Below are 19,276 nucleotides of genomic sequence, written 5' to 3'. Positions count from 1 at the left end.
CTGCAAAGGCTATGGTTGCACAACAGAATTTAAAAATTCTCTTGCTAAAGTTGTGCTAGATGACTGAATTATTCTAGATTATTTTCGACTGAACAGGGAAGGATCTGTGCAGTTACTGACACTTCTTGTTGTATGAATACATCAGGTTTTATAAAGACTCACTTGCAGGGGATTAACAAATGGGCTGGTTGGTTAAAACAAGATTCTTTATCAGGCTTATTCCTAGATCTATTTGATTTTAGTTGGCTTAGTTCATAAGGACCCTGGCTAGGGAGCATACTCCCAACTCTTGGTATCATCCTTCTGATAATTGTAAGAGTAGTATCCCTGGTGCACTGTATTTTCTCCAAAATTTTAAATGCTTGCATATAGCCATCTGTAGAAAGTCAAATGATCTCCCTTTTATTGGAATGACAAAAACTCAAAGAAATGAGTGGTCATGAAGACACTGTCACCTATGAATGACGTGCTGTGACTAGAAATCCAAAATGATGGCAACTGGAAGTGCTAAACCCTAAATCTTGGCTACACTCACTTAGGTAAGAACTTGAGCAAAAGGGTGGGATTATTATTCAAAATTATAGGAAGCCATTGCTCTAGACAGAGCTCCTGCAGTAGGCCCCAGCACACCAAACCAAACCAACATGGGGTCACTCATGCTAAATGCTGCATAATCAAAGTGAAACATTATGGAAGCAGATCGATCCCAAAACAGATCAGTGTTTTTTTTTTTTTCTCCTGAAAACAGGAGATTCTAATAAGGAAGTCCTCTCTGCTCTAACCCTTGACATTAATGCCTAAAGTTTTGGTCACCCTCTATACTGAGATGGTGACCAAAAGGGTGAATTGTTAAGTTAAAGCTGCCTCCTTACACATATAGTAAACTGTCACCTAACAGGATGTGTAAACACAGACTGTAACTTACTCTTGTACTAATCATGTAGTTTCAGCCAATCATAGGTGGCCAACTGTTCAAACCATATTCAAATAAGACAAGTACCAAGCTATAACCAATCAAACTGTTTCTGTACCCCACTTCCATTTTCTGTACCTCACTTTCTATAAATATGATTGGATCATGTATCAGCCCCAGAGTCTCCCTGAGCCTATTCTGGTTCTAGGGACCTGCTCAATTGGCAAATCATTTTTTGCTTAATTAAATTCTTAAATTGAACTTGTCTAAAGTTTCTCTTTGAACACTACTAAACCTTTTAATAATAATATTGTAATAATCCAATTTTTCAATAGTCATTTAGATATGTTTTTATATTCCAGAAATATTAATTTTAACATTTCGCTATTCACATTCAGACAAAATGTGAATTCAGTGCACTTCTTTAAAATTCTCCAAATGGCTTTTTGACTTAAAGTTAAATCCAAATTCTTTACCATAGCTTGCAAATTAGTACAAAATCTGGCCTGGTCTAGACTTCCATTCTATCTATTGTCCATACTACTCTCTCCCTCCTGCCATTCACTATTTACACTGGTCTCTCCTTTCTGTTTCCACAATTTAAGAGTTTCCCCTCCTGGGGCCTTTGCTTGTCTTTCCCCTATCTTTTTGTACTTCTCAAATCTCACATCAGATATCACCTCTTCAGTGGTCAACCATCTAATGCAGTCCATTTCTTCCTCCTAGGGACTTTGTGCCCTGCATCCCAGCCGCTCCAGCTGTGGCTAAAAGGGACCAAGGTACAACTTGAGCTGTGGCTTCAGAGGGTGTGAGCCCCAAGATTTGGCAGCTTCCATGCGGTATTGAGCCTGAGGGTGCATAGGTGTCAAAAATTGAGGTTTGGGAACCTCCGCCTAGATTTCAGAGGTTGTATGGCAATGCCTGGATGTCCAGGCAGAAGTTTGCTGCAGGGGGCGGGGCTGCTCATGGAGAACCTCTGCTAGGGCAGTGTGGAAGGGAAATGTGGGGTGGGCACCCCCACACAGAGTCCCCACTGGGGTACTGCCTAGTGGAGCTATGAGAAGAGTGCCACCATCCTCCAGACCCTGAATGGTAGATCCACTGACAGCTTGCACTCTGCACCTGGAAAAGTCACAGACACAACACCAGCCCATGAAAGCAGCTGGGAGGAAGGCTGTACCCTGCAAAGCCACAGGGGAAGAGTTGCCTAAGACCATGGGAACCCACCTCTTCCATCAGCATGACCTAGATGTGAGACATAGAGTCAAAGGAGATCATTTTGGAGCTCCAAGATTTGACTGCCCTGCTGTATTTCAGGCTTGCATGGGGCCTGTAGCCCCTTTGTTTTGGCCAATTTCTCCCATTTGGAATGGGTATATTTACCCAATGCCTGTACCCCCATTATGTCTAGGGAGTAACTAACTTGCTTTTGATTTTACAGGATCATAGGCAGAAGAGACTTGCCTTGTCTCAAAAGAGACTTTGGACTGTGGACTTTTGAGTTAATGCTGAAATGAGTTAAGACTTTGGGGGACTGTTGGGAAGGCATGATTGGTTTTGAAATGTGAGGACGTGAGATTTGGGAGAGGCTGGGGCAGAATGATATGGTTTGGCTGTGTTCCCACCCAAATCTTATCTTGAATTGTAGCTCCCATAATTCCCTCGTGTTGTGGGAGGGACCCAGTGGGAGATAATTCAATTATGGGGCAGTTTCCCTCATACCGTTCTCATGGTAGTGAATAAGTCTCATGAGATCTGGTAGTTTTATAAGGGGAAACCCCTTTCACTTGGGTCTCATTCTGTTCTCTTATCTGCCACCATGTGAGGTGTGCCTTTCACCTTCCACCGTGATTGTGAGGCCTCTGCAGCCAGGTGGAACGGCAAGTCCATTAAACCTCTTCCTTTTGTAAATTGCCCAGTCTTGGGTATGTCTTTATCAGCAGCATGAAAACAGACTAAGACAATGACTCAGGAAGGGTACTGTTTTGTATACCTTATACATACCCACACCTCCCATGGGTAAAAGGAGATGCTTCCGCTTACCTTAAGCTATGTGAGAGAAGCTTTCTGGGAAACACTTGGAGAACTTGATACATGTTGCCTGGAGTGTGGTAGAATGCAAGGATCTGAGAGAAACAGTGAGAACAAGCTGCATTTTTGCCTACTGTGTCTATATGAGTTTTTCCCAGGGCAAAGTGTACTGAAGTCTGCAATCTACTTTGACATGCACCAAAAATAAGAAGAATTAATAGCTGGATAAAGGCAGAGAGGGATGGATAGTTATATGATAAATCAAGGGTAGCAAAATGATTCCAGGGATTGATGGGATCCCAGGAATTCTGCCTGAAGCCATTTTAAAAGGGAATCCAGCAAATAAGGCTACCTTGCTGTTCCCCAAAGTGATCAAGTTGAGATTTAAACCCTCAGAAGTCCAAGGGCTGAGGGCTAGGGTCATAAGTGACTCTCTGAGATGACTTTGCTGCATGTAAACATGCAGGAAAGTAGTAATTAAACATCTGAGAAGCTCTGCCACCCTCCCCCTCAGAGTTCAAACCTGGAGAAATCTAAAAGCCTAATCAGAGAGTGTTTAAGGTAGAGGAGGTGGAGACATAAAACGTAGAAAACAAAACTGAAGTGGACCAAGCCACGTCCTTTACCGCAGGCTTCCAGCCTGAAGCAGGACTGAGCTGGGGAAAAGGAGAAGTTTTGACGTGGAATAAAGTGTGTGTGACCTTCATGAGATTTCATCCAAGGCAGAAAAAGAAATAGTCTTCAGGTAATTTGAAGGTACAGGACAATAAATAATAATTCTACTTGCACCCTAGTGAATCCTGCTCCTTCAATAAAATGCACATGCCTAACAAAACCCTAACCCTGGATGAAAGAATCCTGATTTAATATCATATTACAGTTCATTTATTCAATAAATATTTATTGAGCACCTGCTGCATGCTAGGCTTTGGTATAGGTAGTAAGAATAACAACAATGTCTAAGACAAGCATTTGATATAAGTAGAGAAGTTTTAAATGTCACTGGAGGTAATGGTGACACTCTATGTTTTGATAGAGATTTGAATTACATAGGTGTACGCATTTGTTAAAGCTAGAATTCAATATTTGGTTATATTTTTTTCTTTTGAGATAAAATGTACATATAATGACATGTACCTATCTTAACTATATGTTTGCTGAATTTTGACGAGTGCCTAGTCATCACAACTCCACTTCTGTTTATTGTCAGCAGGTAACCTTGCCTCCTGCATCACTGAGACAACAGAAGCCATTAGGCATTCCCTCAACTTTCGGCACGAAACTTATAAATGTATATAATCTGTAGCCATATCAATCTTTTCTTCCTTTCCTCTGTTACAGTAGATAACATGCCCCTACTCCCATCAAAGGTCTATTTCTTCCCCCTGGTATTTGTATCCTATCCCCTCCAAGCTTCTCAGAGGCCTTCATCTATTGGATTATCCCTCACATTCTGAACCCTCATCTCAAGGGATGAGCTTGTGTGAGTACTAAAGGCTGAATTTTCTCTTTCCTCAGAATGCTAACATTTGCCATTTCCTCTTCTTGAAACAATTTTCCTGCTTCTTCTCCTTTACTAATCATAACTCCTACTCACCCTTCAGGTCTTTCTGTGGATGCTATTTATTCAAATACGCCTTCCTTGACCTTCCATCCCTTACCATGGTAACACCTATTGTACTTCCTTTTTCATGACACTCATCTCACTTATAACGATTTGTCCTATGCATGTCTTGCCCACAAGACAAACATGGTCTCAGCCCTCACGGTGTCTCATAAACTGCTGTATCTCTAGTATTTAGCATAGTACCTCGCACATTAAATATTTATTGGTGAATAAAATAATTTGCATTCACTTATATCATCTGTAAAATGTAGTATTTTTAAAATGCCTTCCTTTTTTCACAGATTTTAATTTTTTATCTACTAGCTATTGCCATCTTTTTAAAGATTATGTTAAATGAGAAGGGCATTGTGACATTTCTGTTCTTATAATTCTTATGATTTTGTTCTTATAATTTTTTTTTTTTTTTTTTTTTTTTTTTTTTTTTTTTGAGAGGGAGTCTCGATCTGTCGCCCAGGCTGGAGTGCAGTGGCCGGATCTCAGCTCACTGCAAGCTCCGCCTCCCGGGTTTACGCCATTCTCCTGCCTCAGCCTCCCTTAACGAATGTCTTGTATGTAGAAGATTCTCAATGAAAATGATTTTACAGTCATAAAAAATCCGACAATGTGGAAAGATCCTTGGGAATCCTGCTTAAATTTCCTCAGATCATTCCTCAGAAGAAGGAAGAAAAGCAAAAGTACTATAGTATTTTTATGAGTGTATTGCTATTATCTTTTTACTCAGATGAGGGTATATTATGGCTATAGACCAGCAGTAGGAAGACAATCTGAAAATTCAGAGTTATTTTATCTTTCAATTGTGAAGAAAAATGGTCATCTGTTAGTTTACATAACTACTCCTTATAAATAACTTAATTTTTCTGAGCAACCAACCCTAAATTCATTCAGCATTCATTGAATCCCAACTAGGTGTGTGATAGGCACTAGGGACCTAACGTTACTTTAATTGCACATATATGTACAAATGTTACGTACATTTGCAATTCAAATACACATGCATTTATATTAAATTTGAGGAGGTAGAAAAGTTACTAAAATTAAATAAATATATTTAAATCTAAATATAAATGTGTAAATGTGAATGTTTCTCCTTTCAAACTGTTTCTATTGCCAGCCTTGATATAAGTCTTGCTGACACAATATAGTTCCTTTCAGCAGGCCAATATATAATACAGGTTGAATGTCCCTTATCTAACATACTTGAAACCATAAGCGTTTCAGATTTGGGATTTCGGAAGACTTACACTATACTTACTGATTGAGCATCTCTAATCTGGAAGTCCAAAATCTAAAATGTTCCAATGAACATTACCCTTAAATGTCATGTCTGTGCTCAAAAAGTTTCTAATTTTGGAATATTTGGGATTCAGGAGGGTTTGGGATTTCATAGTTTCCAATTAGAGATACTCAACCTGTGTCAACATAAGTACAGCAAGGGACCTTCACATAACAAGCCTCATATTGGAATCTAATAACCAGACTAATAACCTAGACTAATTGAAAAGGCAATTAGTCTTTACTGATGTCTCCTGAAGCATGACAAAGCGAATTTCTTAAAATCTCTTTCCCATTCCTAGCTGTGGATCTCCACACCAGTGCCCCAAACAGCAGCCACCTGAACTCTCTTCCTTCACTGAAGTGTAATTTAGCTTATATAGTTGTCCCTAAACATCCCAGGGGGATATTGGCTCCAGGATCCCTGCTGATACCAAAATCCATGCGTGCTAAAGATCCTTATATAAAATGGTGTAGTATTTGCATATAATCCATGCACATCCTCCTATACACTTTAAGTCATCTCTAGATTACTTATAATGCATAATACAATGTAAATGCTGTATAAGCAGTTGTTAAACTGTATTACTTGTATTTTATTGTTGTACTTGTTATTTCTTTTTTCCCCAAAATATTTCTATCCGCGGTTGGCTGAATCTTCACGGAGGGTGTGGGTGTTGGAAGGTGTGTCTGAGGAGATGCCCAGAAGGTATTTGCCATGCTAACGGTAGTGCCCAGTTTCAAGACAGTGTCTGCCCTTAAGGAGATAAGGATCTGAAGATAAAATAATTACCTGTTGGGTGGTGTTATACAGATCCTGCATAAAATTAGGAGTTCTGAGATGGGCGAGGTCAGCCTGGATGTGAGCCTAGAGGTGGGCATGAACCTGGACAACGAATTAACTAATCAATAAATATTTGTGAGGAGCCCTTTCTTCCAATCATTCTGTGTATGCGTTTTACATATGCATTTTTCTAGGGCAAGACTCCATTATTTTCAGAATATTCTCATTCCTTTATAGTCATGACTCCCTTTATTTGCGTAACATAAGGAAGGAGCAGATGTACGGTGGGCAGATGAAAGCTTTTCCAACATCTCTTAAGAGGTGGTTTCAGATCCTGAAGAGGTCTTTGAGGGCCCGTGTGACCTGGGTCCCAGGTGGTCTTCTGACACTTCTCCTTTAACAGTCGCAGGGGTGGCGTGTGGTTCGGGGCACCTGCTCCTGGGCGCCTCCACCTGGCTTCAGCCTCTAGGCCAGGCCGGGTTCCTGCTACCCTTGCTGAGGCCGTTTGCTGTCACTCCGCCCACTGCCCCTCTCTGCCTCCTCCCCACTCCTTTCCCTTCCGTGCGCCTCCATTTCTAACTACGCCTCCCGCCCATTCGGGCCCTCCTCGGCTTCCGTCCCAGATGATCCCTCCCCGAAGCTGCCACCGCCTCCTCCATCTCCCGGAGCTGGAGCCGCCTCTTCGGCCAGTGGCGTAGCCGAATCGGTGTCGCGGCTAGCCAGATAGGGGCGGAGGTCCGGAACCCAGTCTGGACCCGAGCGGGGGGCCATGGAGAAAGCGGCCCAAGGCGCTATTTACACCGACTAGCGCGGGCCTGTTGCGGCTGCAGCCACCATGGACCGAGCCCCTACAGAGCAGGTACGCGGGTTTGGGCTGGGCCCGCGGAGCCGGGGGTTGGGGTCGCCGCTTCCTTTCAGGCCAGGCCCAGGTCTCCGAACGTGGGGACCGAGGGCCGGTCCTGCGGTCGCAGATCCCCTTACCTGGGATCCTGGCAGCTCCCGGCTCTCCATTGTTCCAGCTGCTGCCTGGGACTTGGGGGCTTTTCCAACCCTGATTACTTCCCTGATGGAGGGCTCGCCGTTGCCGCTTCTCCCCGGCTTGGTGCAGGGGTCAGAAGGCTCCAAGTTGTCCCTGCTCTCCTGGGAGGAGGGCTTATAACTTCCAGCAGTCTCCCCACTTCCCCCATTCCCTTCAGCTCTGGAATGTGTTTTCAAGGTGGAAAGGCGTTTGAAGGCTTCTCACCCAGAAAGACTATAAGAGAATGTGTGGTAATTACAGATGAAGGGAAGTCACGGGCCTTTTAGATCTATGTTCAATGGAGCGAAGCATTGTTTTTGCAGTGGTTTTACGGAGGTGTTTCTTTTAAGAAACGATACTACGATTTCCCCTTGTCCTTTTATCCAGTTATTTTGCAAAGAATGGTAATTAGTGGTTTTTTTTTTTAAGCTAGTTTCTATTTTAAGGGTGTAAAGCATAAGCTTATTTTCGAACCCGTTTTCATATTCGCAAAGTAGTCCCATCAGTGTTCTGTTTTGTTTTTAATTGCATCAAATTCCTGATTATCCATGCTAGTAGGTGCTAGCAGGCAGGGATAATAACAGTGTTAAAAGTAATCGAAAACAATAGTTTTCCCCCAGTATTTTCCACTCTTAAGATCTCTGCGAAACGACTTAATTTGAAGCCCAAGTTTATTCACTCTATTCCCTTCTTCGAAGGCCTTGCCCATTGATGACTAGATGACGGAAGAAGAGAGGCTAGTAATTTCTGCCTTTTAATTTTACAGATGGATAACTAGCACCTGAATTAATGAGATAAGATTTCCCAAATTCCTGTATGTGTCTATATGTAGTTGTAGCCGGTTTTTATTTTGAAATCGGACTCTTAGCAGGCAAAGCACAGCTTCCTAGTTGTGTATACTTGTTTTTACACAAGACTTATTATTTTTTTTTTAAAGCTTTATGTGAATATAACTCTGAAGACACAAATGAGTTTTGTAAAACGATACATGGAATTACCAAAGAGAAATTGATATAGAGCCTCTTGGCAAATACACATAGGCGTTTATGTGACCCAGAAGTATTCTGTATACAGCCTATATCTAGTTTGATTTAAAAACATTTTTGAAGGTATCTATCAAAAATACCTGAGATTTCAAAGCCTGACAAATGAATACGAATTTTCCTTGAATCATTTCCTTGTATGTGTGTTACTAATGAAAGGGTTCAACATTTTGTTCCTTCACTAGGATGCCAGGACTAAAACCAGTAATGCTACCTTATGTATACTGAAGAGTTCCTTTCATCCTAGAGGAAATATAATTAACTGTTTAGATGGTAATTTTTAGCATAGCTGTTTGTGATTATCCTAGCAGCAAGTGCTGTGAGCAAATTATTTAAACTAGAGAGACTTTTCCTCTTTCATCCCACACCTTTCCGAAGTCCACGACCTATTAAAACCTTGTAGAAATTTAAGAACTAGGAAAAAAACATGGAAGAAGGTTTTCTGTTGACTTTTTTTTCTTCCAATACCTCTTCCCTCTTCCCCAACCTAACCCTAAATGAAAGAATAATTTGAAAATCCTCCACTCCCCTATACACTCAGAGAATAGATATAGAAAAGTGATGTTTTCACCTCGTTTGTGCGATAGGAAGTTAATTCAGGGGTCCATGAATGACCTGGAAGGAGTATGCTTCATTATATGTCTTTTTCTAGGGCAAGAATCCATTATTTTCATCATATTCTCAAAGGACGGCTAAGAACCATTAACTTAATAGTAGATTGGGAACTGAGATTTCTCAGTTTTTTGGAATTCTTGATTATACCATAGAGTCATGTAATGGCTTTTCCAGGATATTTGGATTATACTTTTGTATTTCCACTATTGAAGTGAATTTAGGTAGATAAAAGTCATTGGAAAGTATAGTAATATGTGCCGATTTCCATTTTTCCTCACAGAATTTTTTTTCCCTTTTGACCAGTGTTGACATACCCAGAATTTCCCTAAATGCCTACAGCATTAAAACTTACTCATTATAGTATTGTAGTAGTTAGCAATTCATAGAAGTTTGATTTTTAAAAAGTAGTACTTAATATAGACTTTCTGTATTTTATCTTAACCTAATTAAATCCTTGTGTACTTTACAAGTGTAACTAAAAAAGAAAATAAACTTTCTTTTTGCCTGAAGGCATTCATGTTCTTGTTCTTGTGAATTACCTTTTTTAAATATATAAAATCTTTTTATAGAAAAGGTAAATTGTATGTGTGCTGATCAAGATTGTAAAAAGTAAATTACCGGGAATATGGTGCTAGATGGATAATCTTAATTGCAATAATGATTATTTGAAAGAATTTTATAACTAGAAGAAAATCTCAGGAGTATCCTCTTTCAGCACTTTTTATAGGGTATTTTCTGTATTTAATCAAAATAGCTAGCTTAATTTTAACTGCCAGAGTTAAATGTTCTCAGAAGATGTGTTGCTTCGTATATAATGCATTTTTTCCCCTTAAAAAAAGAAAAAAAAAAAAAGCTTGCATTATGAGATGTGAAGAATAAGTCACGGAGTTCGTTTTGTTTATAAAGGCTTACTGTTTCTATTTTTAGGAAATTTATTGAGATTTTAAAAAATAAATAGTGGGCTTAGAAGTGACAGGACACTTGAGGTTAACAGTCTCTTTTCTGTTATCACAAATAAATTAAATGGTGGCTTAATTTTTAGTACATTAGCATTAGATAGTTCTTTTAAAAGAGTTTATAAAATTACTGGTTATTAATGTCTTTAATTTTTGGAAAAACTAGTGAATACATATGATTTCATGCAACATGCTTTTGACAAAATTGTAAAGCTTTTATAAAGGATACAAAATTGTCTAGCTTTTCATTGTTTCCTTTAAATAATTTATAAACTTTAAATAATGTCAGTACTCCAAATGAAATGTATTCTAAATAAGTTATTTTAAAATGTTTGTTATTCAGTAATACGTATAGTTGGCCCTTACGTAAGGATATAAGTAAATGACCTGTCTTATCAGATTTAAAAAATAATATGTTCATAATAAAAAGAAAGTGTTAATATATACATTCAGGGAAAATGCCATTTGGAAATTTAAAAAAGCATTTTCTGTTTTTTCTTTTTGAGACGGAGTCTCACTCTGTCACCCGGGCTGGAGTGCAGTGGCAGTTTCTCAGCTCACTACAACCTCGCTTGCCCGGTTCAAGCAATTCTCCTGCTTCAGCCTTCCAAAGCTGGGATTACAGGTGTGCACCACCACACCCAGCTAATTTTTGTATTTTTAGTAGAGATGGGGTTTCACCATGTTGGCCAGCCTGGTCTTGAATTTCTAACCTCAGGTGATCCACCCGCCTCAGCCTCCCAAAGTGTTGGGATTACAGGCGTGAGCCACTGCTCCTGGCCAAAAAGACATTTTCAAGCTCTTAGGTCAAAAAGGAATAAAAAATAGAATGACAGGTTATTAAAAATGTGTTAATAATAAAATACCACATATGAAAAACCTATGGGGCCCAGCATGGTGGTATACACCTGTAGTCCCAACTGCTAAGGAGGCTAAGGCAGGAGCATTGCTTGACCCTAGCTAGGTGTTCTGGACTGTGGTGTGCTATGTGGATCAGGTGTCTGCACTAAGTTCAGCATCAATATGATGACCTCCCTGGAGTGGGGAAACTCCAGGTTGCCTAAGGAAGGGTTTACTGGCCCAGGTCAGAAATGAAGCATGTAGAAACTCTGGTGCTGATCAGTAGTGAGATCACACCTGTGAATTGCCACCGTACTCCAGCCTGGACAACATAGTGTGACGCCATCTCTAAAACAAACAAACAAAAAACCTATGGAATGTGGCTGAAGCTATACTCTGAGGCAAATGCATAGTCATAAATGCCTTCATTGTTAAACAGTTTACAAGGAGAATGAAAATTAAGCATCCAAGGCAAGAAGTTAGAGGGGAAACTCCATCAAATCAGAAGAGAAAATAATAAAAACAAAGTAATAAATAATTCAGAAACTAATATTAAATCTAGAAAGCTGTTTTTTTAAAAAAGTAACCATCAGATTTAAAAAACATTAGATGTGGTCTGTTTTTTAAAAAGGAAAATATGGGTTGCAAAACATTCTGCCCAGTATGGGCAGAATCTAAGTTAAATTCTTTGGTTTTTCTTCCTCATTATTGTCTGGAGCCTGTAAAACTTACACGTATAAGTACTGTGTTTTGTTTTGGCATTTTAATCAAAAAACAGCACAGCTAGTAGTTATCTCTTAAACATTAATCATTTTTCGCTTGAGAGGACATTTATTTTATCTTTTGCCATGAGATATAAAATATCTTAAAGTTTGAGATATCCTATTTTTACTTTAACATAGAAAGAATATGGAGGGTTTCCATGGTCATATTTTTTCTGTGGGTGTGTGGTACATACTCTGGAGTTTCACTGTGGGAGAGTGTCTCGTTATGTTCCAACTTCTGTTTTGATTTTAAGTGGGTGTCAGTTTTTTATTGCTTAATCTGGGAAAATTATTTGCATTCATCTGGAGGTTCCATCTCTGAGGAATTTAGTGTACATTCTCTGCCGACGTGTGCTTTGTGGTAATGTTTGCCCATTTTCCCTAACCCAGTCCAGCACAGCACTCTTTCCGGAATGTATGCTAAATGCACATTTGTTGAATTATGTAGGCTCTTAATGATCTGAATACATTTGTCTAATAAACTCTTCTAAATAATATTTTTGTTTCATGCTCTGACAGAATCTTGAACTTTCTAGATTATTTATATCAAAGGCATTTTGTTTGTAGACATTTACGTTAATATACACAAAATTAAAAATGAACATGAAACTGCTTAAATATTTTTACAAAGATGATTCTGGGACTATGATTTTTTTCATTAATTGGGAAAATTCTGAAATAAGTTCTGAAAGATGATAGTTTTACTATGTAGATAGTCGTGCTTTTTTGTGAAGCAAATAATACAAGAATGATTAGACTTTGTTAAGTGTGGTTAACATTTATTCCATATTTATTTCCTTTGTGAAGACAACTCCCTGCTATGAACGTTCTTATTCCTAAAAAATAGATCTTGGCGAAAGTAGAGAGACAAAACAGAAATTCAAACTGAGGAATAACGTTCTATAATGTATCCAGTCTAGTTTTTTCATACATTTTGTTGTTCACTATGCAAGGCATTTTTCTTTGATTTCTATACTAATATAATTAAAATACTGCCAGAATTTGTTATTTATTTAACATGTTATTTATATGGGCTTTAGTATGTGGACTTTTAAGAATAGTTTGGGATCTTAACACTCCTTTTCAGTCCTGAGAACAGCAGATGCTGCATTTTGATGTATATTACTGAAGGCACCAAAGTCACAATAAACAGCTTTTGAAACCATACAGAGTTGTAGCTATAGGAGAAAGTTTGCCAGTCTGTTCCTACTAGTGACATCTTCTGTTTGTGCAGCTGTTGACTATAGCAGCTTCTCTCTCTTTCTCTCTCTTTTTTTTTTGTGCTAAAAACAAAGGATCATTTTAGTGTTTGTGAGTTTTATTGTTGAGCTCTGATATCTAGAATTGCACTTAGAATATAAGCCAATACAAACTTTAATATTTAAAGGCACATACTGTATGTATGTACAGACATTAGTTTTGAATTATACAGAATACCTTTTAAACAGTAGGTTGCCTAAGTTTATAAAACCTTTTATAAAGTACAAATGAAGTGGGGTGTAAAAATTTTTTGCAACTTTCGACCTGAGCAAGAATTTGAATTTATTGCTACCAAGGTAATTTATGAGTTGATGTTTTTCTGGGGGAGAGGTCAGGAAAAGTGTTATTTTAAAATTATTTATTTATAATTATATTAGTGTGGTTAAGACTGATAATTTGATGTACCCATATACCGTGCTGGAAAAAAACCCTGAAAGTCTACTAGCTCAGATTTATAAAACTGCTCAGTGAGTTCTCATATGTCGTAAAGGACTTTTTCGTTTTCAAAAGAAATCCTGACCAGGCTCATGCGTATAATCCCAGCACTTTGGGAGGCCGAGGTGGGAGGATCACTTGAGCCCAGGAGTTCAAGAACAGCCTGGGAAACATGGCAAATCCCCATCTCTACATTAAAAAGTTTGCTGGGTGTGGTAATGTGCACCTGTAGTCCTAACTATTTGGGAGGCTGAGGCAGGAGGATCACTTGAGTCCAGGAGATTGAGGCTGCAATGAGCCATGATCATACCACTGCACCCTGCCCCCATCCCCACCCCATGGCAGAGTGAGACCCTTAAAAAAAAATCCTAAAAATTATATTTTTAGTGCAGTTAAAACGTGATTTCAGTTTCTTTTCTTCGGCATATATGTGTGAACTGTATAAAGCAAGCTTCCATTATCTTTGTATTATTGCTGTAAGTCGGCTTTTCTTTTTCCTAATTGGGGAAATATTTATTGTTTTGATATATTGTGTCCTATATAAGTGAGTTTGGGTTCTAATGAATATCACAGAGTGAAAATTACTAGCTTGTATCATTAGAGTTTGAAGATGTTTTTGCCTCTTATGTTAATCTTTAAGAAACCAACTTCAATTCACTACTATTTATATTATTATTATAGCATATCTACTTCTGATTTGGTTAATTGTACAAATGTAAACCTCAAATCAGGTGGGGAGGAAGGATACTGAATTAATACTGCTGTACAGTTCAGATTTTACCATCCCCATCCCTTTTAACAAGCATTTATGAGTATTTACAGTGAACTTTTTAGATAACTTAATTTTTCTGAAACAAATGAGCATATCTCATCTTCAGATTTTTTACTTGGATTCCTTACTAACTGCTTTTGTGAGAAGCATGAAATTTATTCTTAAAACTATGCTTTGATGGGAGCTTCTAATAACTATCACCCTAGTGGGTTTGTTGGGGAAGAGTTCTGGCTAGGGCCGTGGCTTTTAAGGTAATTTTTTAGAGTAGTTAAAAACATTAACTTGCATTTCACTTACTGGTTTCATTAAAACATGTTCATATCATTTGATGTTATATTTATATGATTTTTTACAGAATGTACTTAAGGATTTCAAAAAATAATTTAAAATGTTAAATTTGTTGTTAACTATAACATATAGAAACTGCATAAAACCAATGTACAGCTTGATGAATTGTTACAGGACAAACACCTTGTAAATTTTATCCTGGTTAGAATATAAAACTTTGCCAGGCACCCTGGAAGCTCTCCAGATGCCTCTTAATCACAACTCTCTTTGCTAAGAATAAGTCCTATCCTGACTTTTATGGATTTTATTTACTTTTCTTTACAGTTTTGTCGCCCATGTGTGCATCTCTAAATACTACAGGGTTTTTTTTGTTTTGTTTTGTTTTTTTAAGTGTCTTTTAAAGCTGTATAGATTTCTTATAAGAAAAGATACAAAGTAAACTAAAATGGATTACATATCTTGGATTACTTTAGTTTACTCAGATGTGTACTGGGAAACTGAAGTACTCATCTTTTCCCCAGTGTAACTGTGCAGATATTTTCTTCTTAATGTTAAGTATTTTTTCATCTTAGACATTTTCTTTTCTTTTAATGATACCGATCTAATTTCCAGAAATGGACAGAAATAGTCAACTTTTAAGACTGTTGAAACAAATATAGAGTATTAATTATCCTTCATAATTTTGTTCAATTTTTCCCCCAACAAAATGAGTTAAAAACACATTGTCTGAAGAGCTACATCTCTTACTACCAACTTCATTTTTAGACCCTGATGTATGACTTCTGTATTTTCTTGATTGTTTTAACAGCTTTAATTACATTGAAATGTAACATTTGATTTATTTTCCTTATTTGGTGGCTTTGTCTAAATAACTTGATCATTATTCAGTTATTTTAAAATTGACATTGCTCTTCCTTTTGGATGTTTTATGAATGCTGAGAAGAGACCTAATTACTGTTTATAAGGACTGACTCTTCTGTTGTTAAATTGTGAATTTGTAGGAAGTTGCTTGCTCGCTTGTTGTTAATGTATTCTACTTTCTCTTTGAAGAATGTCAAGCTGTCAGCTGAGGTAGAGCCATTTATTCCCCAGAAGAAGAGTCCTGATACATTTATGATCCCGATGGCTCTCCCAAATGATAACGGAAGTGTTTCTGGTGTAGAACCAACTCCAATTCCCAGCTACCTGATTACCTGTTACCCATTTGTGCAGGAAAACCAGTCTAATAGGTAATTTGTTTATTTTTATTTTCTTTTTCGTGGGGGTGGCTATAAAAGCTGACAAAGTGCACTTAATATTTTTCTTTTGTAACTTTTAGACTTTAATCGTTTCTCTATTAAGAGGAATAAATAAAATGATACTGAAATTTGGAAATTGTTAATATGGATTAGTTTCTTATTTTTTCTAAGGGAAAATTGAATTCTTAGGCTATGTCTCCTTCAGTAAGTCATTGAAATTTATTTGAAGTAAGTCAGCTCAGAGGGAGAAATAAAATATTCAGAGGTGAACAACACCTTTTTTTTTTTTTTTTTTTTTGAGATTAAACATCTAATCTCATAGCTACCAAGACAGTCTCTGGTGTAAAAGAAAATACCAAGCAATAGTCCTTAACTTTGAAGCTGTCATGGTTAGTATATATTAATATTTCTAGACTCAGATTTTAGTTTAAATTTATGTCTGTGATATAGTTACAGGATGATTTAGCAAAATTGCCCGCAATTAGGTCATGTGTAACTTAGTGGTTAGGGTGTTACTTATGATAGTCATGATAGCCATTCTAACCCTGCTTACACTGTCTGAGTGATGAGCACTTCATTGGTAGAGTTTATTTTATTGCTGTATAAAAGTACTTTCAGCCTTTTTCAAGTTATGTCACACGATGAGACAGCTGGTGACTGGCTATAGGCTCTGTCATTCCTGAGGGCTGAGGCAATCAATATTTCTACCCCATCTCTAAACCATTGTTGCACACTAGTGTGCCAGTGCACATTCTTTGAGAAATTGTGGATGTATGGTATATAAGGCCATTCAACTACTCAGATATTAAGTGTTCAAGTTAATATTCTGAGACTCTTAATAAAGAGTCTTGAGGGTTAGACAAATAGTAGGAACTAAGGAATCATTTTCAACTGAAGTTAGTATTATATTAAATATCTTTGCCTATATTGGATAATGTGCAAACTGATTCATGAAACTAAATTTAATAATACTATTTTTCTATTTGAAAAAATGGTCACGTATACAGTATGATAAACTTAACTGATTTTCTTGGTTTACCAAATGATCTTTGTGAATTCATGAGTAAACCAGCCAACAGATTATTTTAAAAATATTTTTAGGAATATGGCCGTGAACATTTTACTGTTTTGCTTTGTCATGGGAGTAATGAGGAAAAGCTCTATGCTTCAGCTCCCTACTCCCTAGGACCCTGTATTGATTTGGTGGGGGGCTGCTGGGATAGGAAGAATTTTGCTAGTGTTTTATATGAACTACACTAGAAGCAGCTCCACCGCTGAAGATGTCCGTGAACAGATTTGCCTCTTCTCTTCTTTCCCTTGGACCCAGAGCCTGCTTCTGTTGCCAGGAGGGGAGCCAGGAAAAGAGCTGGACTTGGCCAAGTGATTAGGGGAGTATGAGAGGAGGAGGAGTAGGCTCTGGGATTGAGCTGAAGAATGAGAGGTGGAGGAATTAAATCACCCTTTGTAACGGTCACCTTACACAATGGTCACTTTACTCTGTTCTTTACAGAAGGCTGTCACAGTTGTTTACCTTGAATGGGAACTTTGGACTGCCATTGTTGGTAGATCCAGTAGCTAGGTGTTTAACTTTTAGGCAGAAATATCTTGAGGAAGTTGAAGGCAGAGTTACAAACTATACTGGTACGTGGAATACTGTAAAACCATCAGGTTGGGTTCGTTTATACTGTTGTTTACATTGTTACTACATGTACATAATGATCTCTGTAGCAAAAAAATGTATAAGATGATGATAGTTTGTCTCCTTTCCCAAAATTATCACAAAGCCACTGTTCTGTACTGTTTTGTCTTCTATTAGTATAAGAGATTTTGCTTTAGTGGATTTTTTAGACTTTTCAGTAGATTTGTTCTTCTTTGATTTGGTTTTACAGACAGTTTCCTTTATATAACAATGATATACGATGGCAGCAACCCAATCCAAACCCTACTGGACCATACTTTGCCTACCCCATTATATCTGCTCAGCCACCTGTTTCTACAGAGTATACATATTATCAGCTGATGCCAGCACCATGTGCCCAGGTTATGGGTTTCTATCATCCTTTTCCTACACCTTACTCCAACACCTTTCAAGCTGCAAATACTGTAAATGCTATCACCACAGAATGCACTGAGCGTCCAAGTCAGCTTGGACAGGTCTTCCCATTGTCCAGTCATCGAAACAGAAACAGTAACAGAGGATCAGTGGTCCCAAAAGTAAGTGTCTGGTCTTGATTGGCTTTTAAATTTGATATTACTTATATTAGTATAAGTAAGTTGCTACTTGGGTTGATTGACTGTTAATGCTGAATTTGCTATAAAACATACTGTTCCCATTGTGAAATGGTAAAGGGTATGTAATTCTTAAAATAATTTTCTTTGTGTTGTTTATTCCTCATTCTTAATCGTGGTGTGATTGATAATCATTTTCATGTTCCCTTTAGAGAGTTTTACATAACATAAGGCAGAAATATTTACAAATTAATTTAGGGATAAAAATTGCATGGTAACACCAGCCTTCATAAGTGATTAGTGTGGATCTTGTGCTAGCTGTGATGAATGGCTAATTCATTTCAAGATATTTCAATTGGCCAGGTGCAGTGGTGCACACCTATAATCCCAGCACTTTGGGAGGTCAAGGCAGGCTAGTCGCTTGAGCCCAGGAGTTTGAGACCAGTCTGGGCAACATGGTGAAACCCCATCTCTAACAAAAATACAGAAATTAACTGGGCATGTTAGTGCATGCCTGTAGCTCTAGCTACTTGGGAGGCTGAGGTGGGAAGATCAATTGAGCCCAGGAGGTCAAGACTGCAGTGAGCTGAGATAGCACCACTGCACTCCAGCCTAGGTGACAGAGTGATACCCTGTCTCAAAAAAAAAAAAAACAAACCCCAAAAGCTATATTCAAAAGTTAGCAGGAGACATTATGGAAAAGAACATTTGTGATTCATTAGATCCCTTCAACTTTATTGTTTTTAATCTGTGAATTTTTAGTAGGAATAGCAGTTTATTATTTAAGAGATGCTTTACTTTTATATGAATAAGGGTCTCCTAGGACTGAAGAAAATGAAAGATAAATATGTGAAACCAGTTATTCAGTACCAACCTTTTGACTAAGTAAAAAAAAAAAAAAAGAAAAAGAAATGAAGGCTTAGACTCACAAGAGAATTAAGATTTAATTTTAGTTAACTTTTTAACTTAAAAGGCTATTTTACAGTTGAAGCCTTATTGTCAAAGCTAATGGGAAGAAGGAACATGTTTCTAAGTTAGCACTTTTTAGCTGATAGAAGAGGTACATCTTAGACATATCTTACGAGTACATCATCAAGGAGTTGATGCTTTCCCTAGATTCCATTAGCCCAATTTCTTCAGTGAAGTCTTTGCTGCCTCCTCGTATAATTTCTAAAAATTGAAATACAAGCA

General features: G+C 37.8%; 1 protein-coding gene across 2 annotated transcripts in view; it reads left to right on the top strand.

Moving 5' to 3' along the window:
• Window positions 1-7,198: 7,198 nt before the first annotated feature.
• Window positions 7,199-19,276, top strand: part of SECISBP2L (SECIS binding protein 2 like) — a 58,649-nt gene continuing 46,571 nt past the window's right edge. For both annotated transcript variants that reach the window (XM_025390500.1, XM_025390499.1), the window contains exons 1-3: window positions 7,199-7,486; window positions 15,669-15,847; window positions 17,746-18,070. In XM_025390500.1, coding sequence (XP_025246285.1) covers window positions 7,463-7,486; window positions 15,669-15,847; window positions 17,746-18,070 — 528 coding nt within the window. In that variant the 5' untranslated portion in view covers window positions 7,199-7,462. The remainder of the gene's footprint in view (window positions 7,487-15,668; window positions 15,848-17,745; window positions 18,071-19,276) is intronic.

The sequence above is a fragment of the Theropithecus gelada genome, chromosome 7a, assembly GCF_003255815.1.
Source record: "Theropithecus gelada isolate Dixy chromosome 7a, Tgel_1.0, whole genome shotgun sequence".
Classification (NCBI taxonomy): Eukaryota; Metazoa; Chordata; class Mammalia; order Primates; family Cercopithecidae; genus Theropithecus; species Theropithecus gelada.
This window is presented reverse-complemented; position numbering and strand designations above follow the sequence as displayed.